Below are 18,212 nucleotides of genomic sequence, written 5' to 3'. Positions count from 1 at the left end.
TTGTCTCTTTCTTTTATTTTAAGGAATATGAGAGGGCATTATTAGTTTTTTGATGAAATAAGGTTTTGATATTAAATAATGTTTTGTCACACTCCTCATGACGTCGGATTATTAAAGAGGGAAAGAGAAAGGTTATTAGTGAGACAAAAGTATTTAAATTGAAATGCATTTTCGCTGCATTTTTTATATCAGGAACATGGATTATGTTTATAAGATTTTTCCAATAAGAACTTCCTGTGTCTATTAATTCTTCTTATAACAGTGCATATTACGTCACAAATATATGCACTTTTTTATAGATATGCTTGATTATAGCATTTTCTTGTATGTATTTGGTATTTCTCGAGTATTTCAATGAATTTTAGTTAGAGTAACATATTTAGATATTTAATTTTTTTTACGGCTTTAAACGTGGTTTAAACAAATTTTCAATTCAGAAATTTAGTAACGAAACTAGAAAAAGAAACTAGAAAAAAATGGTCAAGAAATGGAAAAAAATCCATATCCAGTAATTTTACAATGAATATCATCAATTCATATTTATGGTTTAAACCGTGATTTAAATCCGTTTTATTTATCAATTGACTTAGTTATACATATATTTAAATAATAGTGTTGTGATCTCGGTGACCAAAATATTAATAAATAATGCTCATGTATTGCTCACTGAATGATAAGTAGCGTTTTTTCCACAAATATTGTAACAGTTTTAGGGTTCCGCCGTACAAGGAACTATTAGTAACTTTACCTTATAGTAGATGGGATTCTTACGTTAGAGCGATTTTCAACCTTAATAGGTGTTTGTTAAAGTGTAAATTAGTTTGTCTCATTTTGTATATTTGTTTGATTAGACGCAGATATAAAAACAACGTAGCATGTTTAGGGCAATAATGAAAAACAAAACCATTAACATGTGGCTTACTTCCAGAATTTTCTATTTATACATTGAATTGCCTTGTCATTAAAAATAATGTAAGAATCCCATATACTACAAGTAAATAAATTATTTGTATGAAAACTATTCAGTGACAGTTAGTGATTAAAAATAATGTGAATGAAATAAATAGACTCGATTACCTCGTTTTTGAAACTACAGTTTACCAAAAACAGAGATCTAGTAATTTTATAGCTACTCTTTACTCTTACAAATATGTCTAGTAATATTTTTAAACATTTTCATACTCTCACTAAGCACTAAAAACTAATTATCTTCCAACTTGTCTTTAATAATTAAAAATAGCGTTTTGCTTACATATGACGTCACTCACAACATTCCTACATTTGCCATATGAGATGCATTTATTTATTATAACTACGCACTTTTTTGTATTTAATTAATTATATTTAAATACGTTACTAAATTGTAATGACGTAGATAAGAAAATGTAGGGTACTTCTGATTAATGGCGCGTCTACACTAGGGCACAAATTATACTGATGACTTTAGTCGTTACTTGTGATTGTGCGCTAGTGTAGCCGGATCTTTAGGGAATTGAATTAAATGTAACCGGTATATAGTCATCATTTATATTTATAGATTTGTAAATGAAAGAAAGCGTTTAGTACCGCTAGTTGATGCCATACAGTTTGCGTTCCTAAAGTCGTCACTCGGAACAACACATCACGTTTTGCTCAAAACGCCAAAGGATCTTTTTAACATTATTAGAGGTTTATGGAGTATATTATTATAGTTTTTAATAAAATTCAGACGAGTTAGCTCTCTACGATGCTAATTCTTTTCTTGATTTATGCAGTGTAATGAAATTTCAGAATGATTTTTGTCTTGATGTAATTTTGATCGGAAATCTGACTTAGTAATTTTTTTTATTTACAAACGATTACAAATGACATTTCCCATTTGCATGTTATTAGTTAGGTATTGAATTACTTTTAGTGTTGAATATGAATCTCATTTTGTAATTTTGAGCTTTATTTAATTATTATTATTAGAATATATATGCGTTAACGGGCCTATTATTAGCTTGTCTCGCTCTCGCACAATACGTGCGACAGAGATGGATGTACGTACGTACGCTTTCGTATTATTTACTTAAAACACTTATGTATACATAGTTGTAATTTTATTCGCTAGTCAAAAGTTATTGTAAAACTTATGATATTTTCAGATGTATTACTTTGTATTAAGGTTTATATTTGGTTATTGGGTAAAATCAGGAATCGGTATTATTTTGAATCGGTATATTCTGTAAAAATCAATTATAACGAGACATGAATTTCATTTTTTTTCTTATTTATGACATAACTAGCATATGCTTAATTTACTCGTCAATTTCAGCTGAACTGGATCGTTATCGGTTCAGCAAATGAATGTATCTAATATAAACGAATACATATCTACATGATTCTAATATAATATCGATGACTGATTCGCACTGCACGTATAATCATATCAAACTTGCAACTTCGCACCGACTTCTCTATTTCTTTATGGTTTTACATTTTCTACATATACTACATGTTGTGAATGAATTATGCGCTCAATTTGTTTTACATTTTGATGTAATTTAAATTAAATTTAGTATTTTGTACCGCGATTCTGTTATGAAAGCGAAAAATGTTTACAATGTTTTTATCGTCCGAAATGCATGAAGGTATTTCAAAAAATAGCTTAAACAACTGAATAAAACTGCCTTCTAAAAAAAAGCAATAAACCTAACTCCTATTTGACCAGTTCTTAAATTAGATCGTATCATGAGTAAAGTTCAACGACGAGAAAGTGCTTAATGTGATAATTAGTTTTGCGCATTAAAACTATTCATTTAGTTCCTTGACTTGAAGGACCATTTGTAATTGTAATATGAAGATACGTCCATGCATATCGGAGATAAATTTGACAACTTAAGCCAAAATATGTGACAACAGATGTAGCCATCACGGTCTCCATCAAGAATTTATCGAGCCAAAGAAAATATTAATTGTTTTGCAATTGCATACATTTTTTTACAAACTGAATATCTGTGTTTAATTCCATACAAATGGACCCGTCGAAATAATATTTCACTGGGTTTTTTAATGAAAGGAATCGCGTGCAAATGAAATGAAGCACAAAGCATTGGCTTTTAATTTCGCTCTGTGAAGTTGTGAAAAGACAATAATCGTTTTGTCCATTTGTTTTTTCACAGTGTGACTGCTACAATCGAAAACGGTGCCAACCCTTTGTGATTTACATACAATTGGCGTAATTAAATGTTGCCAGTTCTGATAAAAATGTATTGAGGAGTGATGGTTTTATATCTTTCAATTAGACAGACTAAAAATCGCTGATAATTATTAGAATTTAGAATTTTTGTGTACTACGCGATTGTGTAGGTAACTCAATGTTATTACGAAGAAATAATAGCATCCTTTAGAATTTAGATATTTTAGGGTCATATCTCAATTCATTTTTATCAGAAGAACAGTAAGGTAATATGAATAAAAAATGTCAATAGTGTGATTGCGTGTAGTTTTGTATTTTTGTATGATCGTACACATACTGATGATATCCCTAGTGATAAGTCCCAATATTTGGATATATTTTTATTTTGCATTTTTTTATTAAACTCTTGCTAAACGTAAATGTTGTTTTTATATACCCGTTGTCCATCCTTTTCCTGAATTTCCTTGCAATTAGATTTATTGATATTTTTTTAATAATTAAGAATCGACTGAAAAAATATGTAAAGTTAACAATTAACATTATCTCCTATTTTAAAGAATGACTTTTTTATTGCATGATGGTAAGCTAAGTAGGTATCAATTATAAATGAATTACTACTAATACGTTGTTACTATAAAAGTTAATGATGAAACAGTTTTTAACGTAGGTACCAGTATGTATGATATCATTAAGTATCTACGTGTTATTACTCATTACCCATTGTTCCCATTTGAATTATTAGCTCCAATCTATTCTTTAAAAAATGGTTTTCAAGGTTGGTCTATTGAACAATTGTCCGTGAAAAGGTAATTAACATTTGATCCCTTGAGAAATACGCTAAATAATAGAAGCACGCAACTCTATCAATTCATTTATTTATTCAATGGATTAATTAGGGCTCCGTGGGAGTATCTATAATGACCACCCACTGAAGTCGGATAGTGCTGAAAATAGTGATCGTCTTTTCTACACGATTCCAAAGGAGTGTAATGTCATTATTTACGTATTAGGGTATTAGTATCTAATTTCGATTGATTAATAGCCAAGTGTGTGCACAATTCATTTTCATGGAAACATGAATATTTATTTGTCTCTCAATCTAGCAATGAACCTAAATAGCTCATGCGTTCAAACGCATAAAAAATTTACCTACGCTTTCAAAAGCGTAAATTTTTTAACAATATATTTAAACTTCAGATTACTGTGGTAAATGTTAACTCTGTTACGATTCAAAAATGCTTCTGGAAGGCTAATTGAATAAATAAATGTCTGTGTTTGAGCTTATATTTGTGATACACATTATTATAATGATATTGTTGCAACAAAATATATATAATTTTCATCAGAGCTTTAAAGAAATTTATAGAAATATAGTATAACCCTTCGAGACTTATTCTATTGTAATTGCTCTATCCAAGGGACGTTACATAATACGCATTATGCGTAACTTGATACGGAATTTCTGGTGTGTTGCGTAATAAAAACCTAAATACATGATACCCCTCGTCAACTCGTGACGTGTGCTGATAGCCAGGACACGCAATTTGGCGGCTGTGGATCGGGTGCTCGCTCGATGAATCGAAATACCATCGCCTGTGGTGTCTGGTGTAAGTTATAAGCTGTTTATTGAAGGACTTATTGTTGATAGTTTTAGGGAAATGCAGTTTTGGGAGAGATTAGAAGCATAGATTGGCACAGATTACAGAGCTAATTGTCTTGGCTCCAAAACATCGCCAGAAACTGTGTGCATTTAACGTTATAATAATTTTGTGAATGATATCTATTTTTTTGTAATATTATCATCTTTTTTTTTAATATATATAATGTGTATCAAGCAAAGTACAGTAATAGTCTGATTGATAAATTAAGTTTAGAAAGTCTCGACTCTAGGTAGGTACATTGTCTGTGTTATGAAAATATAAGTACGGTATTATTGAAAAGGCTTCGGATAATGTTGCGTAGTCAACGATTTTGGCCTGGAGATGGCAATATCTTGTTATACTGACTACATTTGGATCGTAGGTATGACGATGTATGTAGGCTAAGTATGTAGGTACCGTACCTAAACTGTTATGTGAGAAATGTGGAAATTTTGTAAATTTTTAAAACAAACTATTATTTCTATTACGCATTACTTTCTCTTATAACTTGGAGCGAGTTTGCAGAAAGCGTGGGTGTACAGGCGAAGAACAAATTTCGCACCAAGCCTGCGGCGTGGCTTTCGCGCGGAATATTCGATACATTTCGCTTTATTATCCGATAAATGTGTGTGTTTATTACTGCCTTTCAATACAATAGACTATAGTTTTATTGTTACCATGCTTATGTTATTATCTACGTTTATTTTCACGTATCTTGTAAAGCAAAAATATAATGTACTTAATAGGTACCTATTTAATGTTCGTAATAAGAAACTTTGGCTATAGAGTACCTACGTGATTATAACTATCAATATTTTACATTGAACTAGGTACCTACATAGATAGGAGGTTTTCAATGAATTGGTAAACTTATTAACTTTTAAATTAAAATTAAGTCCCAGTCAATGATAGCCATCGAACTTGGTAAATTATAAATAATAAAGTGGTTGACGCACTCCGCTATGTAGCTATGATCTAAGGTATGACTCAATTCTCTGAGGGCTACGGGATCCGTCAATTTAAATTCTAATGAGGATATATGGCTAGGTGCCATGTAGGTTGTGATTGCAATAAATTTTGTTGTGATAAACGGTTCCTCACGTGTTTGTGTTTGCTAAGGTTTATATCCGAGTTTAAAACCGGGAAGTAGAGTCAACAAGAATGAAAAGTTACAGAAAAATTAATTATACTATTGTACTTAACTCGAATTATTGATATGGGTATGTTTACGAAAACTTAGGCTTTTACTTTGATTCAATGATTTTTTTTGCTAAAGATGTGAATTAAATAAATAATTAAGTTCAGAGTTATTTCATTATTTTCATGAACTTTCACGCACACGCTATTTCTGTTCACGAAATTTAATTTAGAAGGGAATTACCAAACACGGAAAAGTCCAAATAAACCATTAACTTGCACGCAACAGGCTCAATCCAATAAAAAAGTTAAAATGAAATCGAGTAAATTAGACAACAAAAAGCATTTGGTGCTTAAAGTGAAAAATACACGCACGGTACTCTACATTGCCTCTTACAAATTACCGACATTCATCAACACTTACTACGTCTCAAAGGATACCGCGAAATGTCTATGTGAAATTGAAAAAAAAATCTCTATACGCACGTAGCAAGCTTAACTGGCGTAGGGTTTATGGTTCTCACTTTATTTCACTCTACGTCACGCTGTAAATCAAGAAAATAATTTATTATCTGCATGAAACGTGCGTATGTTTTACGTTCCCGGGGCGTGTTTGGTTTCCCTCTCTTATTTTGAATTCAATTAATGGTGTGAGTGTACCTAAGGGTTGAAAACAATTTGAGGTGCATTATTTATATGTGAAAGCAGCTCAAAGCGTCTGAATAAAATTCTTCAAATAGCTTCATTAAATCTCAGCAGATTTATTTTACTTGATATGAGTGAAAAAACTAAAGTAAACATTTTCGCGGCTAAATTCCGATACAGATAATAAAAAACTTTAAAGCGTGCATAATTTGCAAGCTGGAAAATATGACATTAAAAAGTAAAGAGTTGCCATTTTCAAGTGTGGTGCGCTTTCATCTAAACCCGTATACAATGTGGCCGCCCCAGCAAGCCATTTAAATTGTCTTTTGATGTACATGACCTAATTTCAACATTTTATGCATTTTTTCTCCGTTTCCCGCGTTATGAGATCAGGCGCTACGGACACCTACTTTCTTTATTGTTCCCCACTTTTTGTCTTTTTTATTGTAGTGACAACTCCTTGGTGACGGCTATTCTTCGTTTAATATTAAAATATTAAAGTCTAAACTTGGACAATGCCTAAATATTTAAATTTTCTCTTATAATTTTAAGCTTTTGTGAGCGATTATTATACATATTTATGAATGTTATAGATATAGATATTTAATACGTGCCTTTATGTAGATAATTTTGGTGACTCTGACAAATATTCACAGACAAACTGATGTTCGATTACTGTTTTCTTCATTAGCGATTAACTATTCTCAAATAATCGATTAAAGCGTCAAAAAGAATCCACATTGTAGTAACATTAGTTAGTAATACTCTCGCCTAAACTACTCGACTAATCTTCAAAATTACAATTACCTAATAAAATAATATTATAATTTCAATTAATAAGCTATATGTATTTTCAAAAACAAAACACCTTCGCTGTCCTAACAGGATTGTTTTGGCTAAAGCTCACACCTATATGATCTATTTTAAAAATAAACAATATTCTTCATCCAACCTTTTTCCATACAACCAGCTATTTTGATCTTGTCATGGCAGGGGTCCACAATGCATAAGGATTAAGTAAGATTAAGTGCGGGTTTCTGGTTGTTTCCAAACGCAGGCCTAACCACATAATATACACAATTCTCCACGTTTTTATGGTTATGGCTACAATTTATAGAAGGAAGTACAAGTCAAAAATGACCGGGATATTTTAACCGCACTTTTAAATGTCAAAACGTATATTCCTAACATTACAGGTAAAATTGTCTAAGTTTTCGAAATCTATTTATAATATCTTTTTTTATTTGTGCCTTTAACATTTATGGCATATGTTTATACGATATATGTATATGTATAGTACCTATAGCTCTATATATTAAAAATAACTTTATTTACCGTTTATTAAGCATTGTAATACTTTAGTAATTGAAATAAATTCAAACAATGCCTTGTGAAGCTTTAAGCTGAAGCCTGAAACTCTACATGTTTTGCACACATATACCTAAATTTGATTAATTTTAAATATTTGACTATCATGCACGTACCTAACACACTAGTTATTTAACATAATATATGAAAAAACCTTCAATATCCCTTATCAATACAATCATAGCCATAATCATTGATTAGCCAATCCCGGTCAAAATGGCCGACCTTTTCGCCAGTAACATTAATTCGAGCAATGACTCTCCCATAGTAAACAAAGGCGTTAGTACAATACTGTTATTATCAAACTAGCTTTGGGTAACAGCTTCCTGACTCCAAAACAACAGTATTCCTACCTCTAATTACTGCCAATTGTATAAACAGGGCTGCCAACCTTCCGGCATCCGGTATCCGGCTTTTTGTCACTAATTTGACATCATGACGTGCTTATTTTTATTGCAATTGATTGTGTTTTTTAGAAAATTAGCGAATTCGATTAGCTGATAGCTAAATGAATCGGCTTTTGTTTTCGTAATCCTTATGTGAATGAAAAGGAATTGTTAGACTATAGTTTTGGTATGAACATTAAAAGTAATAGGTACACTGCAATATGTTTTCTTTTTTATGTAGCGAAAAATACTATTGTTGTTAAATAGAGAAACTGATCCCTCTTGAACTGGTTGTAATAAATTAAATCACAAATAGTTTAATAAACTAATTGAAAAGTAGCAACCCTACACAGTGTATATAATTTATAAGCAGTTCTTTATCCGTGTTCACACACCGAAACTGCTGTTTTGTTGTGAATGTGTGAATATGTTTATATATTAGTGCACATTTCGAATGTAACAAAAAAGTATTTTTGTTTTCATACAAAGTGTAAAGTAAATTTTACTTTATACTTTGTATGAAAACAAAAATACTTTTGCAGACAGCTTTACCTACCCCGCCTCGTGATGGATTTTTTCTACTCCTTAAAATTTTCTCATTTATAATAGCATCTGAATGCTAATAAACTAAATAGTTTATTTTTTTATATACGTTAATAATTAAAAAAAATTACGGATGTATTTAAGGTAAAGAAAATATTGCAATCGAAATTAATATAAATAATAATGTCGGGATTCGTACAATAAGTATACTATTTTTATTTGGATAAATACGTATATGTTAATGTTTATAATCTATAACGAGAATCGATTATGTTATGTGTAGATACCTAGATAAAATGTGTAATAGAATTTCCATCTTATAAAATCTTACCAGTCTACACGACGTGTCTCGTCAAATTTTAAAAGCTCCGTAAACATGAGTTACGCAATTTCTATACTAATATTATAAAGAGGAAAGGTTTGTATGTATGTATGGTTTTCACGCATAAACTACTGGACCGATTTTGATGAAATTTGGCACAAATAATCTTTAGACCCTGAGAAAGAATATAGGCTACCTTTTATTGCGAAATATGTACCATGGGCGAAGCCGGGGCGGACCGCTAGTATTTAATAAGTCGAATATAATAGGTACAGCGTCAATTACACATTCCTTACCCGGAATTATTTGATTACAATCTAAGAACGTCTAGTTAAATAGTCCAGGTTGAGTGAGGTTCGCCGAGCGTTCCTTAAACGAGTAAGTATTTAGGTTAGGTTACAATTAGGGCCTACGGTCTAAAATTACACGGCCCTTGATAAAATCTATGACACAACTGGGTAATAATGTAACGTCATACGGACAATATGGAGCTATTTGAGCGTGCTTCCTTCTGGTATTTTTATACGTGAATACTTGGTGGTATCATTCCTGATTATATGTTTATGATTTTGTTTTTGAGTGGTAGCTTTTATAGACATAATAGAGCTTATTTTGTTACGATTGAAAAGTTACGAAAAACGTAATGACAGTTTATTGAGTAAGCAAATATAATTTTTAAAGTGAAACTTTTATTACATCGTCTCAAACTTTTTGGTCTGTGTAGCGCATGTCGCGTGACGGTCGAACCGTACGATAATTATCGTACAAATACGATAATTTTGTGCCTAAGTTTCACTTTTACCGTGGTTTCATAAAACCACACAACATTTTTTTTGAAAATATATTTGTTTATTAGCTACGTTTAGTATATCTACAGAAGCTACCATTTTGCATCCACAGTTAAGTCATGATTTATATCCATTAAAAAGGTTTATTTAAAAGAATTTAAATTTACCTTTTGTGCGCAAGAAGATAATGGAATATTTCAGCGTTTATAATTTATCTTGTCTAATCTTCAAAGAAATGGCGAAGAAAGCCGAGACTGTATAATTTGCTACACTAAAAATACATTATACTTTCTGCTCATTTATAGTAAACATTTTGAACTTATTCTTTTTAAGTTTTTCCAGATTTATGAGATTGTGGTTTTAAAAAGAACTGTTTATGTAATCAAAAATAAATAAAATAAAAAACATACAATTTCAAGTGTTTATAAGATGTGCTGTTTGGACTTCATTATCACTATCTTTAGGTAATATTATAATATATAATATTTAACTCTTCTAGGTTTGTATTGTATAAGAATATGTCCATTTTGTACATGCAAATCAATTTATCCAAACAAATATACACAAAGTTGCGTTTGTAATAATATTAATAAAAGGAATAATTTATAGATTCCCCCGGGCAAGGTAATTAATGTCCTAACATTGTAACATTATAGGTTTTATTCCCAGCTTAAACAAAAAAGTCAGACAGCTTAATGAAAGCTTATAGAAGCTCTCAATAAAACATGTGAAAAGCGTTTACCCTTTCGCAGTTTTTACTAGGCAAGGGATTAAATTGATAAAATAATTTTGTTATTGTAACAATGTATGAAGACAATGATATTAATATAGAAACAACAAAAACAAAGAATAGTAAATCATATTACTCTAGCTAACACTTTTACTTTTCTCTATATCATATAAGACTAGATTTCCGCCCGCGGCTTCGCACACGTTTTCAAAGAAAAACCCGTTTAGTTTTAGTTCCCGTTCCCGTGGAATTTTCGGGATAAAACCTATCCTATCCTATTATATGTGTTAATCCAAGTTACTCTCTATATGTGTGCTAAATTTCATTGTAATCGGTTCAGTAGTATTTGCGTGAAAGAGTAACGAACATACATATACGTACATCCATCCTCACAAACTTTCGCATTTATAATATTAGTAGGACGCTATTCACATACCTATATATTAATATACGCTATGCTAGTCATTGATGGGTCACATTAATAGAACCAGTAACACACTATATCCCTGTTTGGAGCTAAACTTCACAGTCTGTAAGCAGCTTAATAAGCAAGGTTACACATGCTTTGTGTACACTGTACATACAGTCATACAGTCTCGAGCCGAGTGGTAGTGGTCAGTATGGTGGTGACTAGTGGTCCGTAGTTTTAGTGTAGTGAAACGATTGGAATGTGGTAATTTTGTTTATTAATTTAGTTCGATTTTAACGGGAATTAAATGGAGATTTGGAGGTTTTATAGTAAAGTACAATTGAGTATTATTAAATAGTTTGTTAAAATACTCTTAATAATTACTCGTAGTAATTATTAAGAGTTATAATATTTGAGAGATGGTTGTGATTTCATAGAATAGTAGGATTCGTAGGATTCGTAGAAATATTGATCAATTTCGTTATGAAGTTTGAAAGTAAAGTTTTGATTGATTAGTTTAATATATAACATTAATTGGAATAATATATTGATTGGGTTATAATCTATGAACCTGCGTGGTATTTAATATTGATGTAAGTAGGAAAAATAATGTCAACTTGTATTTGTTATTTTTGCTCTACCAAGATATTAATTCCATCCTCAATAAAATGTAGTGTTTATTTATCATTAATGTACCATTACGAATATTATATTCCAAATAGAATTACATATATAATAGGGTCAGTAATAGCAAAAACAATGCAATTAACCATAATTATTTAGCTCCATTATGTCGCGATAAATATCCTAATTTATTGGAGCATTATAGTTTGCTCCTACAAAGGAGAGTTTCAAGTTACCGAGGAACTAATCGATATTCTTTTATAGTGCTATGTGCTATAAATGACTGGTGTTAGTTTTATGTAGTTTAACTTTTATATGAAGTATTATACTTTTGCAATACATAGAGAGACAAAGTAGGTGAAAAAATGTTTATTGAACTCAATCAACATGACAGTGTACATATAAATTTCCTGAGCTTAAAAATAACATATAAAATATGCAGTTAAATATGCCCATATAACAATATTTTGAAATGGCTATCATATTTCTACCGCTGTAAAAAAACACACCTAATTTATATAAGTAAGTATATTTATTACAATTTCAGATATCATCATGCTGTTTGCGATCACTCTCCTGTCTACAATACCGCTTATTTTAAGCGAGTCGTGCACAACATGTGTCCGAAGCAATTTCTCGTGTTACAACGTCACCTACCTCTTCGACATACAAGCGCCGTTCAGGGATCGCATCGTTATCCACAAATTAGGCATATTACGCTCAACAAACACTCTGTTCTACAGTTTCGAACCTAACATCAACGATGAAGAGTACTATAAAGTTGGCTTCATCAATTTGGACGATCCCGTTAACAGCACGGTTATTTCTGGCGGGAAATTCATCATGAATTTCGGGACGTTCGACGTTGACCAAGAAAATGGACTCGTCTACCTCGGAGGCAGTGATGGCATTTACGTCTTAGATACTAAATCATATAAAGTGGCGCCGTACAGTTCCCGCGGCGATAGCGTACTTAGCTTGTTTTATAAGGGCCACGTATACTTTGTAAGGAACGGTGAATACAGAATCGTTAAGAAGAAAGGAGATAACTTTGATGTAATTGTCGAACACATGCCGGTGAAGAACTTTGTTGTTAATAGAGACTATGTTACTGTGTTCATCAGTATGTACGGATTGTTTGCGAGTAAAAACGATGAGACGGTGTGGCTGTCGAAAAATTCTTATTTTAGAGGATTGGCTATTAATTTAGACGATGAAATATATGCTTGGTGGTTAGATGGTATTTATAAAATTACTATAGATAGAAACCTAGCTGATTCCAAAGTGGAAAAAGTGATTGAATTGGAAGATATTGATGCGCTTACTTTCGATAATGATAACAATTTTATATTCTCATCAGGGAGAAGTCTGTATAAACTATTAGAAGTAAATATGACGTTGTGTGACGATGGTACTTCAAACAAGAAAAATGTAACTAGATGGTAAATTTTAAAAATATTCCTATAGTTGAAAAAGATGTGTGCGTGTACTAGTGTACACACGTAAGAAGTGAAACTTCTTTATGACCTTATTTAAAAAAAATAATTTACTATATGCAACTTTACAGAAATACGTCGAATCACGCGTGGTAGAGTTAAGAAAAAGATGGCGCGTAAAGGAAAAATGTCACGTGTAACGAAAAAATGTTACACTAAATTTTTTTCCAACCCCGATAAAGAAGTTTCAATAATAATAGAAATCATATTGCGTAATTATATCTTACAGGACAATCCCGTTATTTTGAGGAAAGACATAACCGTTAAATTTCCTGCTTGAAGACATTGATATTCATTTATTTGTCCTCGCTCTTGGTCCTAATGGCTTAATTGTGTTGATGTGTTTATGTGAAGATCATCTATTTTAACTAGTCGCTAAGGGCTAGTTTACTTTGAACATGTGACTGTGTCATGTAGATACGGCTAGCAACATAATATGAGAGGCGTTGTTCAGGTTCATTGATTAAGGATATAATTTTGTATTTGTAAAGTTGTAAAAGATTGTATTAACTATACAATGAACTTTGGAATCCTGGGAAATACTCAAAATATTAACGAATTTTTAAATAAAATTAGTTTGTAGCCCATTACGCCGTATATAATAGCTAGTTAATTATCGCATTTGTCATTTTATGTAATACTAGCTTTCCGCCCGCGGCTTCGCCCGCGTTTTCTAAGAAAAACCTGCATAATTCCCGTTCCTGTGGGATTTCCAGTTACCCTCTATATGTGTGCTAAATTTCATTGTAATCAGTTCAGTAGTATTTGCGTGAAAGAGTAACAAACATACACATACACAAACATCCATCCTCACAAACTTTCGCATTTATAATATTAGCAGGATTCCAGTTACATGTAGTACTTTTAGATCAAACGAATTTGTAACAATTTCAGAACGATGACAATTATCTAATAATAAGCCAGAATGTGTGAAATAGAAGCAACACAAATAAACGGTACAAGGGAATTGAACCCACACTGGTTCATTTAATAATGAACTAAATTAATATTAATTATATGATTATATCCCTTATAACATTACTCTATTAAAATTGTATGATATGATTAGTTTAACAATGTTAATATAATTTTAAGTGTATAATTTAAAACAGTATTTGTTAATAAAGAAATTAATACTTTTTCGTTTCATTTTCTTACTCTGTTGGTAAATATTTAGGCGGTCATGGACTAGATAATTTATTTTACAGGTATTTTATAATATACTAGCTGCACTCTGCGGTTTCACCCGCGTGGCTCCGCTTCTCTATAAATGGGTTATCCAACACCGAATGAATTTTCCAAATCGGACCAGTACCTAGTTCTTGAGATTAGCGCGTTCAAACAAACAAACTCTTCACCTTTATAATATTAGTATAGATTTGTTTTTGGCACAATGTCTTTGGCCCAATAGCGTTGGCTAGCAATTACTGATAAGCGGAGTTATGATAAATTACGTCGTAGAGAGATGATGTTTTTTTTACATGAAAAAAAGTAAAAATGTATACAAAAACAGATTTCATTTAACTTAGTAACCACTTAAATATTTACCTACTTATATGAATGTCGTAGGTACCTTCATACCTACCGCATCAACAAATATTGCAAAGTACAGAAGGTACAAAGCAAGGTATTAAAATGAAATGGCTCTTAAACCAAGTGGTCATTTAGCAACATCAAACAGTATTTACCCTCTTATTTGGGTTCGATTCCCACAAAAGAGGTTTTACATTTCATCGGTTTTTTGAAACGTTTTACGAGAAGCTCGATATATATGTTAATGTTATATAAATATTGCTATTCTTTGCATGTATTTCATGAAGTTCTTAGAATTTCCTTGTCAAGAAAGATTTTTAACGTTATTGCTTGACGTATAAACGCAAAATTTTGTGGGTCATTTGTAACAGGATGGCGGTTCTACAGGAGTCTTAGTACGCAATGACAAAAAGAAAAATGATGGTCCGAACTCCGAACGCTGATACCGGATGCGTTAAGATACTGTAATATAAAATATAACAGTATCTTAAGATAAAATATTATTATAGTATCTTCACCGTGTGACGCGCTTAAGTTTATGGTAAATATTTTGTGATCGTTGATGGCTTTTTGATAAAAAAATTTATTAAACTTTTTTTTTTAAAATTACATTAATTTATGAATAATTGATCCATAATTTATGATTATAAGAATAAATTACCTTAGGGATAACAGCGTAATTTTTTTTTTAGTTCTTATAAAAAGAAAAGTTTGCGTACATAATTTTGTACAAAATTAATTGTGTTATATAAGAGAGAACCACCATAATTATTTAAAAATATAACTTCCTTTCTTAAATGTTATAATTATAATAAACTAGATTTCCGCCCGCGGTTTCGCCCGCGTTTTCAAAGGAAAACCCGCATAGTTCTCGTTCGCGTGGGATTTCCAGGATAAAACTTATCCTATGTGTTAATCCAAGTTACCTTCTATATGTGTGCTAAATTTCATTGTAATCAGTTCAGTAATATTTGCGTGAAAGAGTAACACACACACACACACACATCCTCAGAAACTTTCGCATTTATAATATTAGTAGAATAATTTTGTACAAAATTAATTGTTCTATGTAAGGGAGAAGCACTATAATTAAAAAATATAACTTCCTGTATTTTATATCGGTGTTTTAAATATTGTTAAAGGCGTTATTACTTTTTTGATGATAATAAATTGAATTATCTGTTGTGGCCAACAGAGTGCCTTCATACAGAATTATAATAAAGAAATGAAAGCAGTATAAAAAAAATATTCATGTAAATGCGTAAAAAACAACTCTTGTAATTATACATTTTCTTAAAAACTGAAATATAAACATGGCTGGGACTCCAGATGGCTCGTCATAAACAAGCTAATCTCGTTAAAACCTAAACGGCCTAACGTAAAGCAGAAGATTACGAGAAAATTCATCTCTTGAGTCCATAAAAATATTTATCCATCAATTCTTGAGTTACGCAAAGATGAGTGAGGGAGGGAAAAGAGGTGTTCGCTTTTGGGACGGACTTTAAACACATCTACACTAATATTATATAGAGGAAAACTTTGTTTGTTTGATTGTAATGAATAGGCTCATAAACTACCTGACCGATTTTGATGAAATTTGGCACAGATAATCTTTAGACCCTGAGAAAGAACATAGGCTACCTTTTATTTCGAAATATGTACCACGGGCGAAGCCGGGGCGGACCGCTAGTCTATAATATAATAGGGGTGAATTTTTGAAATAGACGTGAATGGCATGAGCGACATTACAATCACTCAAACTTCTCTTTGATGTAGACCGCTAAGGCTTCGGGGAGCTGTCTGAAAGAAACCGGGTATGCTAACCTGTATTTAAAATTATTTTGCTAGCTTTATTGTTTAATAAAGACGAGAAGGTTTTTTTTACTACACCACACACAGTTTTTAATTGAGTTTCATGTACTAACGATGATGCCTTTTCACCGATTTAATTTGTAATTACATTCTTACAAGTTATTCTATGACGATAAAACACTGTTGAAACCTGTATAAAAATAAAGGACTTATAAGTCCTTATTCTTATTTAAGGATCGATACATTTATAATAACTCATTTATTAACGTAAAATAAAATTATTCATTGATACATAAAAAAAAATATTTAATTACAAATAAAAAAAAAAACATTTACTAGTGGTAAATGGTAATAGGTACACACAAATGGCTGAAGAAATCCTTAGTCGTACTCCGTGAAGTATGAATCTACTAGAGAATAAAAGTCTCAGCAAACAATATTTTTAGAAAATTTCTTGCAAATCCACCGCAAATCCGTCCCTGCTTTCGTAATCATCACAGGGCTCGTCTTCCCGACGAAAGTTAAGGGCGCATTATAAAAAATTCAAACTTATTTACCCTTTGTAACTCACTGGAAGAGGTATTGAATGTTATTATGTTAAAAGAAATTTTAAATAAATGGTTACTCCACTTTTAGCCAAAGTGACTGTAAATTATGTAGTAATAAGTAAAGTTTAAAATTGTGAACTTTTTGCTATGAATTGATAAGATTATGGAAATGACATTATTCTTAGTGGTAAAAATAAAATAATTCATATTATGAGATACATGATCAAAGTATATTATTGTAAGTTCAACAGATGCTTAAGTAGTATAAATAATAGGTACTGGTAGGTAAACAAAATCATGTTTAATATTTGAGTTGAAGATATTTCAAATAGCAATTGCATTTATTTATTGATTATTATTGCTATTGATTAAAAATTTAAGCTAGGAAAGAACGCTTTGCTAGTCATCACCATCTGAGCCCGTAGATGTTTTTTCCCCAAATTTGAAACAATTTAGAAACGTTACAATTAAGCCGTCCAATGAAAATATTGGCAAAGATTTAATTAATAGCTTGAAGCTCATCGGAAAATTTGATTTTAGGAAATTTGTTAAATAAATTAATGGCTGCTGTGGTTGTGAGTTTTTAATCGTTTCTGTGAAATTCAATTGAAAGTTTTATAAATTAATTTGATTTAACTTATTAATTAAGAATATAAATTTATAGATAGATATAATATTGTTGTACTACATGTATAATATTTTCATATAAAAAATAAGTAGATATCCAAGGAAAATTATATTCCTGTAAATAAACAAAAATTATAATCAAAGGCTGCCCTTGTAAAATTAATTTGGGAAATTTTATTATGAGTGAAAGCAAAGTGGCGGGAAATTTTATTTTGCAGAGTTTTGCATACATTTAGAGGGGTGATGTGTCTCCGCGGTCCCCGGGGCCAGATTCCCCGGGACCATTTGAACGATTGCCCCGGTTTGTCCCATCGCTCACTGTGTCTATTTCGTAAGAATTTGTTGAGACAAATCTGGGGTATAATTGTTTAACAAAAGTATAAGGAATTGCGTGTATGTTGGTCATATAGATTGAAAACTTTGAATCATGACAATATGTAGGCA

General features: G+C 31.2%; 1 protein-coding gene across 2 annotated transcripts; it reads left to right on the top strand.

Moving 5' to 3' along the window:
• The first annotated feature begins 11,301 nt into the window (after positions 1-11,301).
• LOC149897033 (ommochrome-binding protein-like) lies at positions 11,302-13,956 on the top strand. Of its 2 annotated transcripts, none has more exons than XM_090116931.1 (2): positions 11,302-11,392; positions 12,300-13,956. In XM_090116931.1, the coding sequence occupies exon 2, from the start codon at positions 12,308-12,310 to the stop codon at positions 13,196-13,198; it is 891 nt and encodes a 296-aa protein (XP_089973057.1). In that variant the 5' UTR covers positions 11,302-11,392; positions 12,300-12,307; the 3' UTR covers positions 13,199-13,956. The 2 variants fall into 2 exon arrangements, with proteins under 2 accessions (XP_089973057.1, XP_089973058.1); XM_090116932.1 differs by having other exon boundaries at positions 11,311-11,389.
• The last annotated feature ends 4,256 nt before the right edge of the window (positions 13,957-18,212 follow it).

This window comes from Colias eurytheme, chromosome 26 (genome assembly GCF_061535395.1).
Source record: "Colias eurytheme isolate Ceu_HAF_F1 chromosome 26, ilColEury1 Martin Lab GWU primary, whole genome shotgun sequence".
NCBI classification, from domain to species: domain Eukaryota; kingdom Metazoa; phylum Arthropoda; class Insecta; order Lepidoptera; family Pieridae; genus Colias; species Colias eurytheme.
This window is presented reverse-complemented; position numbering and strand designations above follow the sequence as displayed.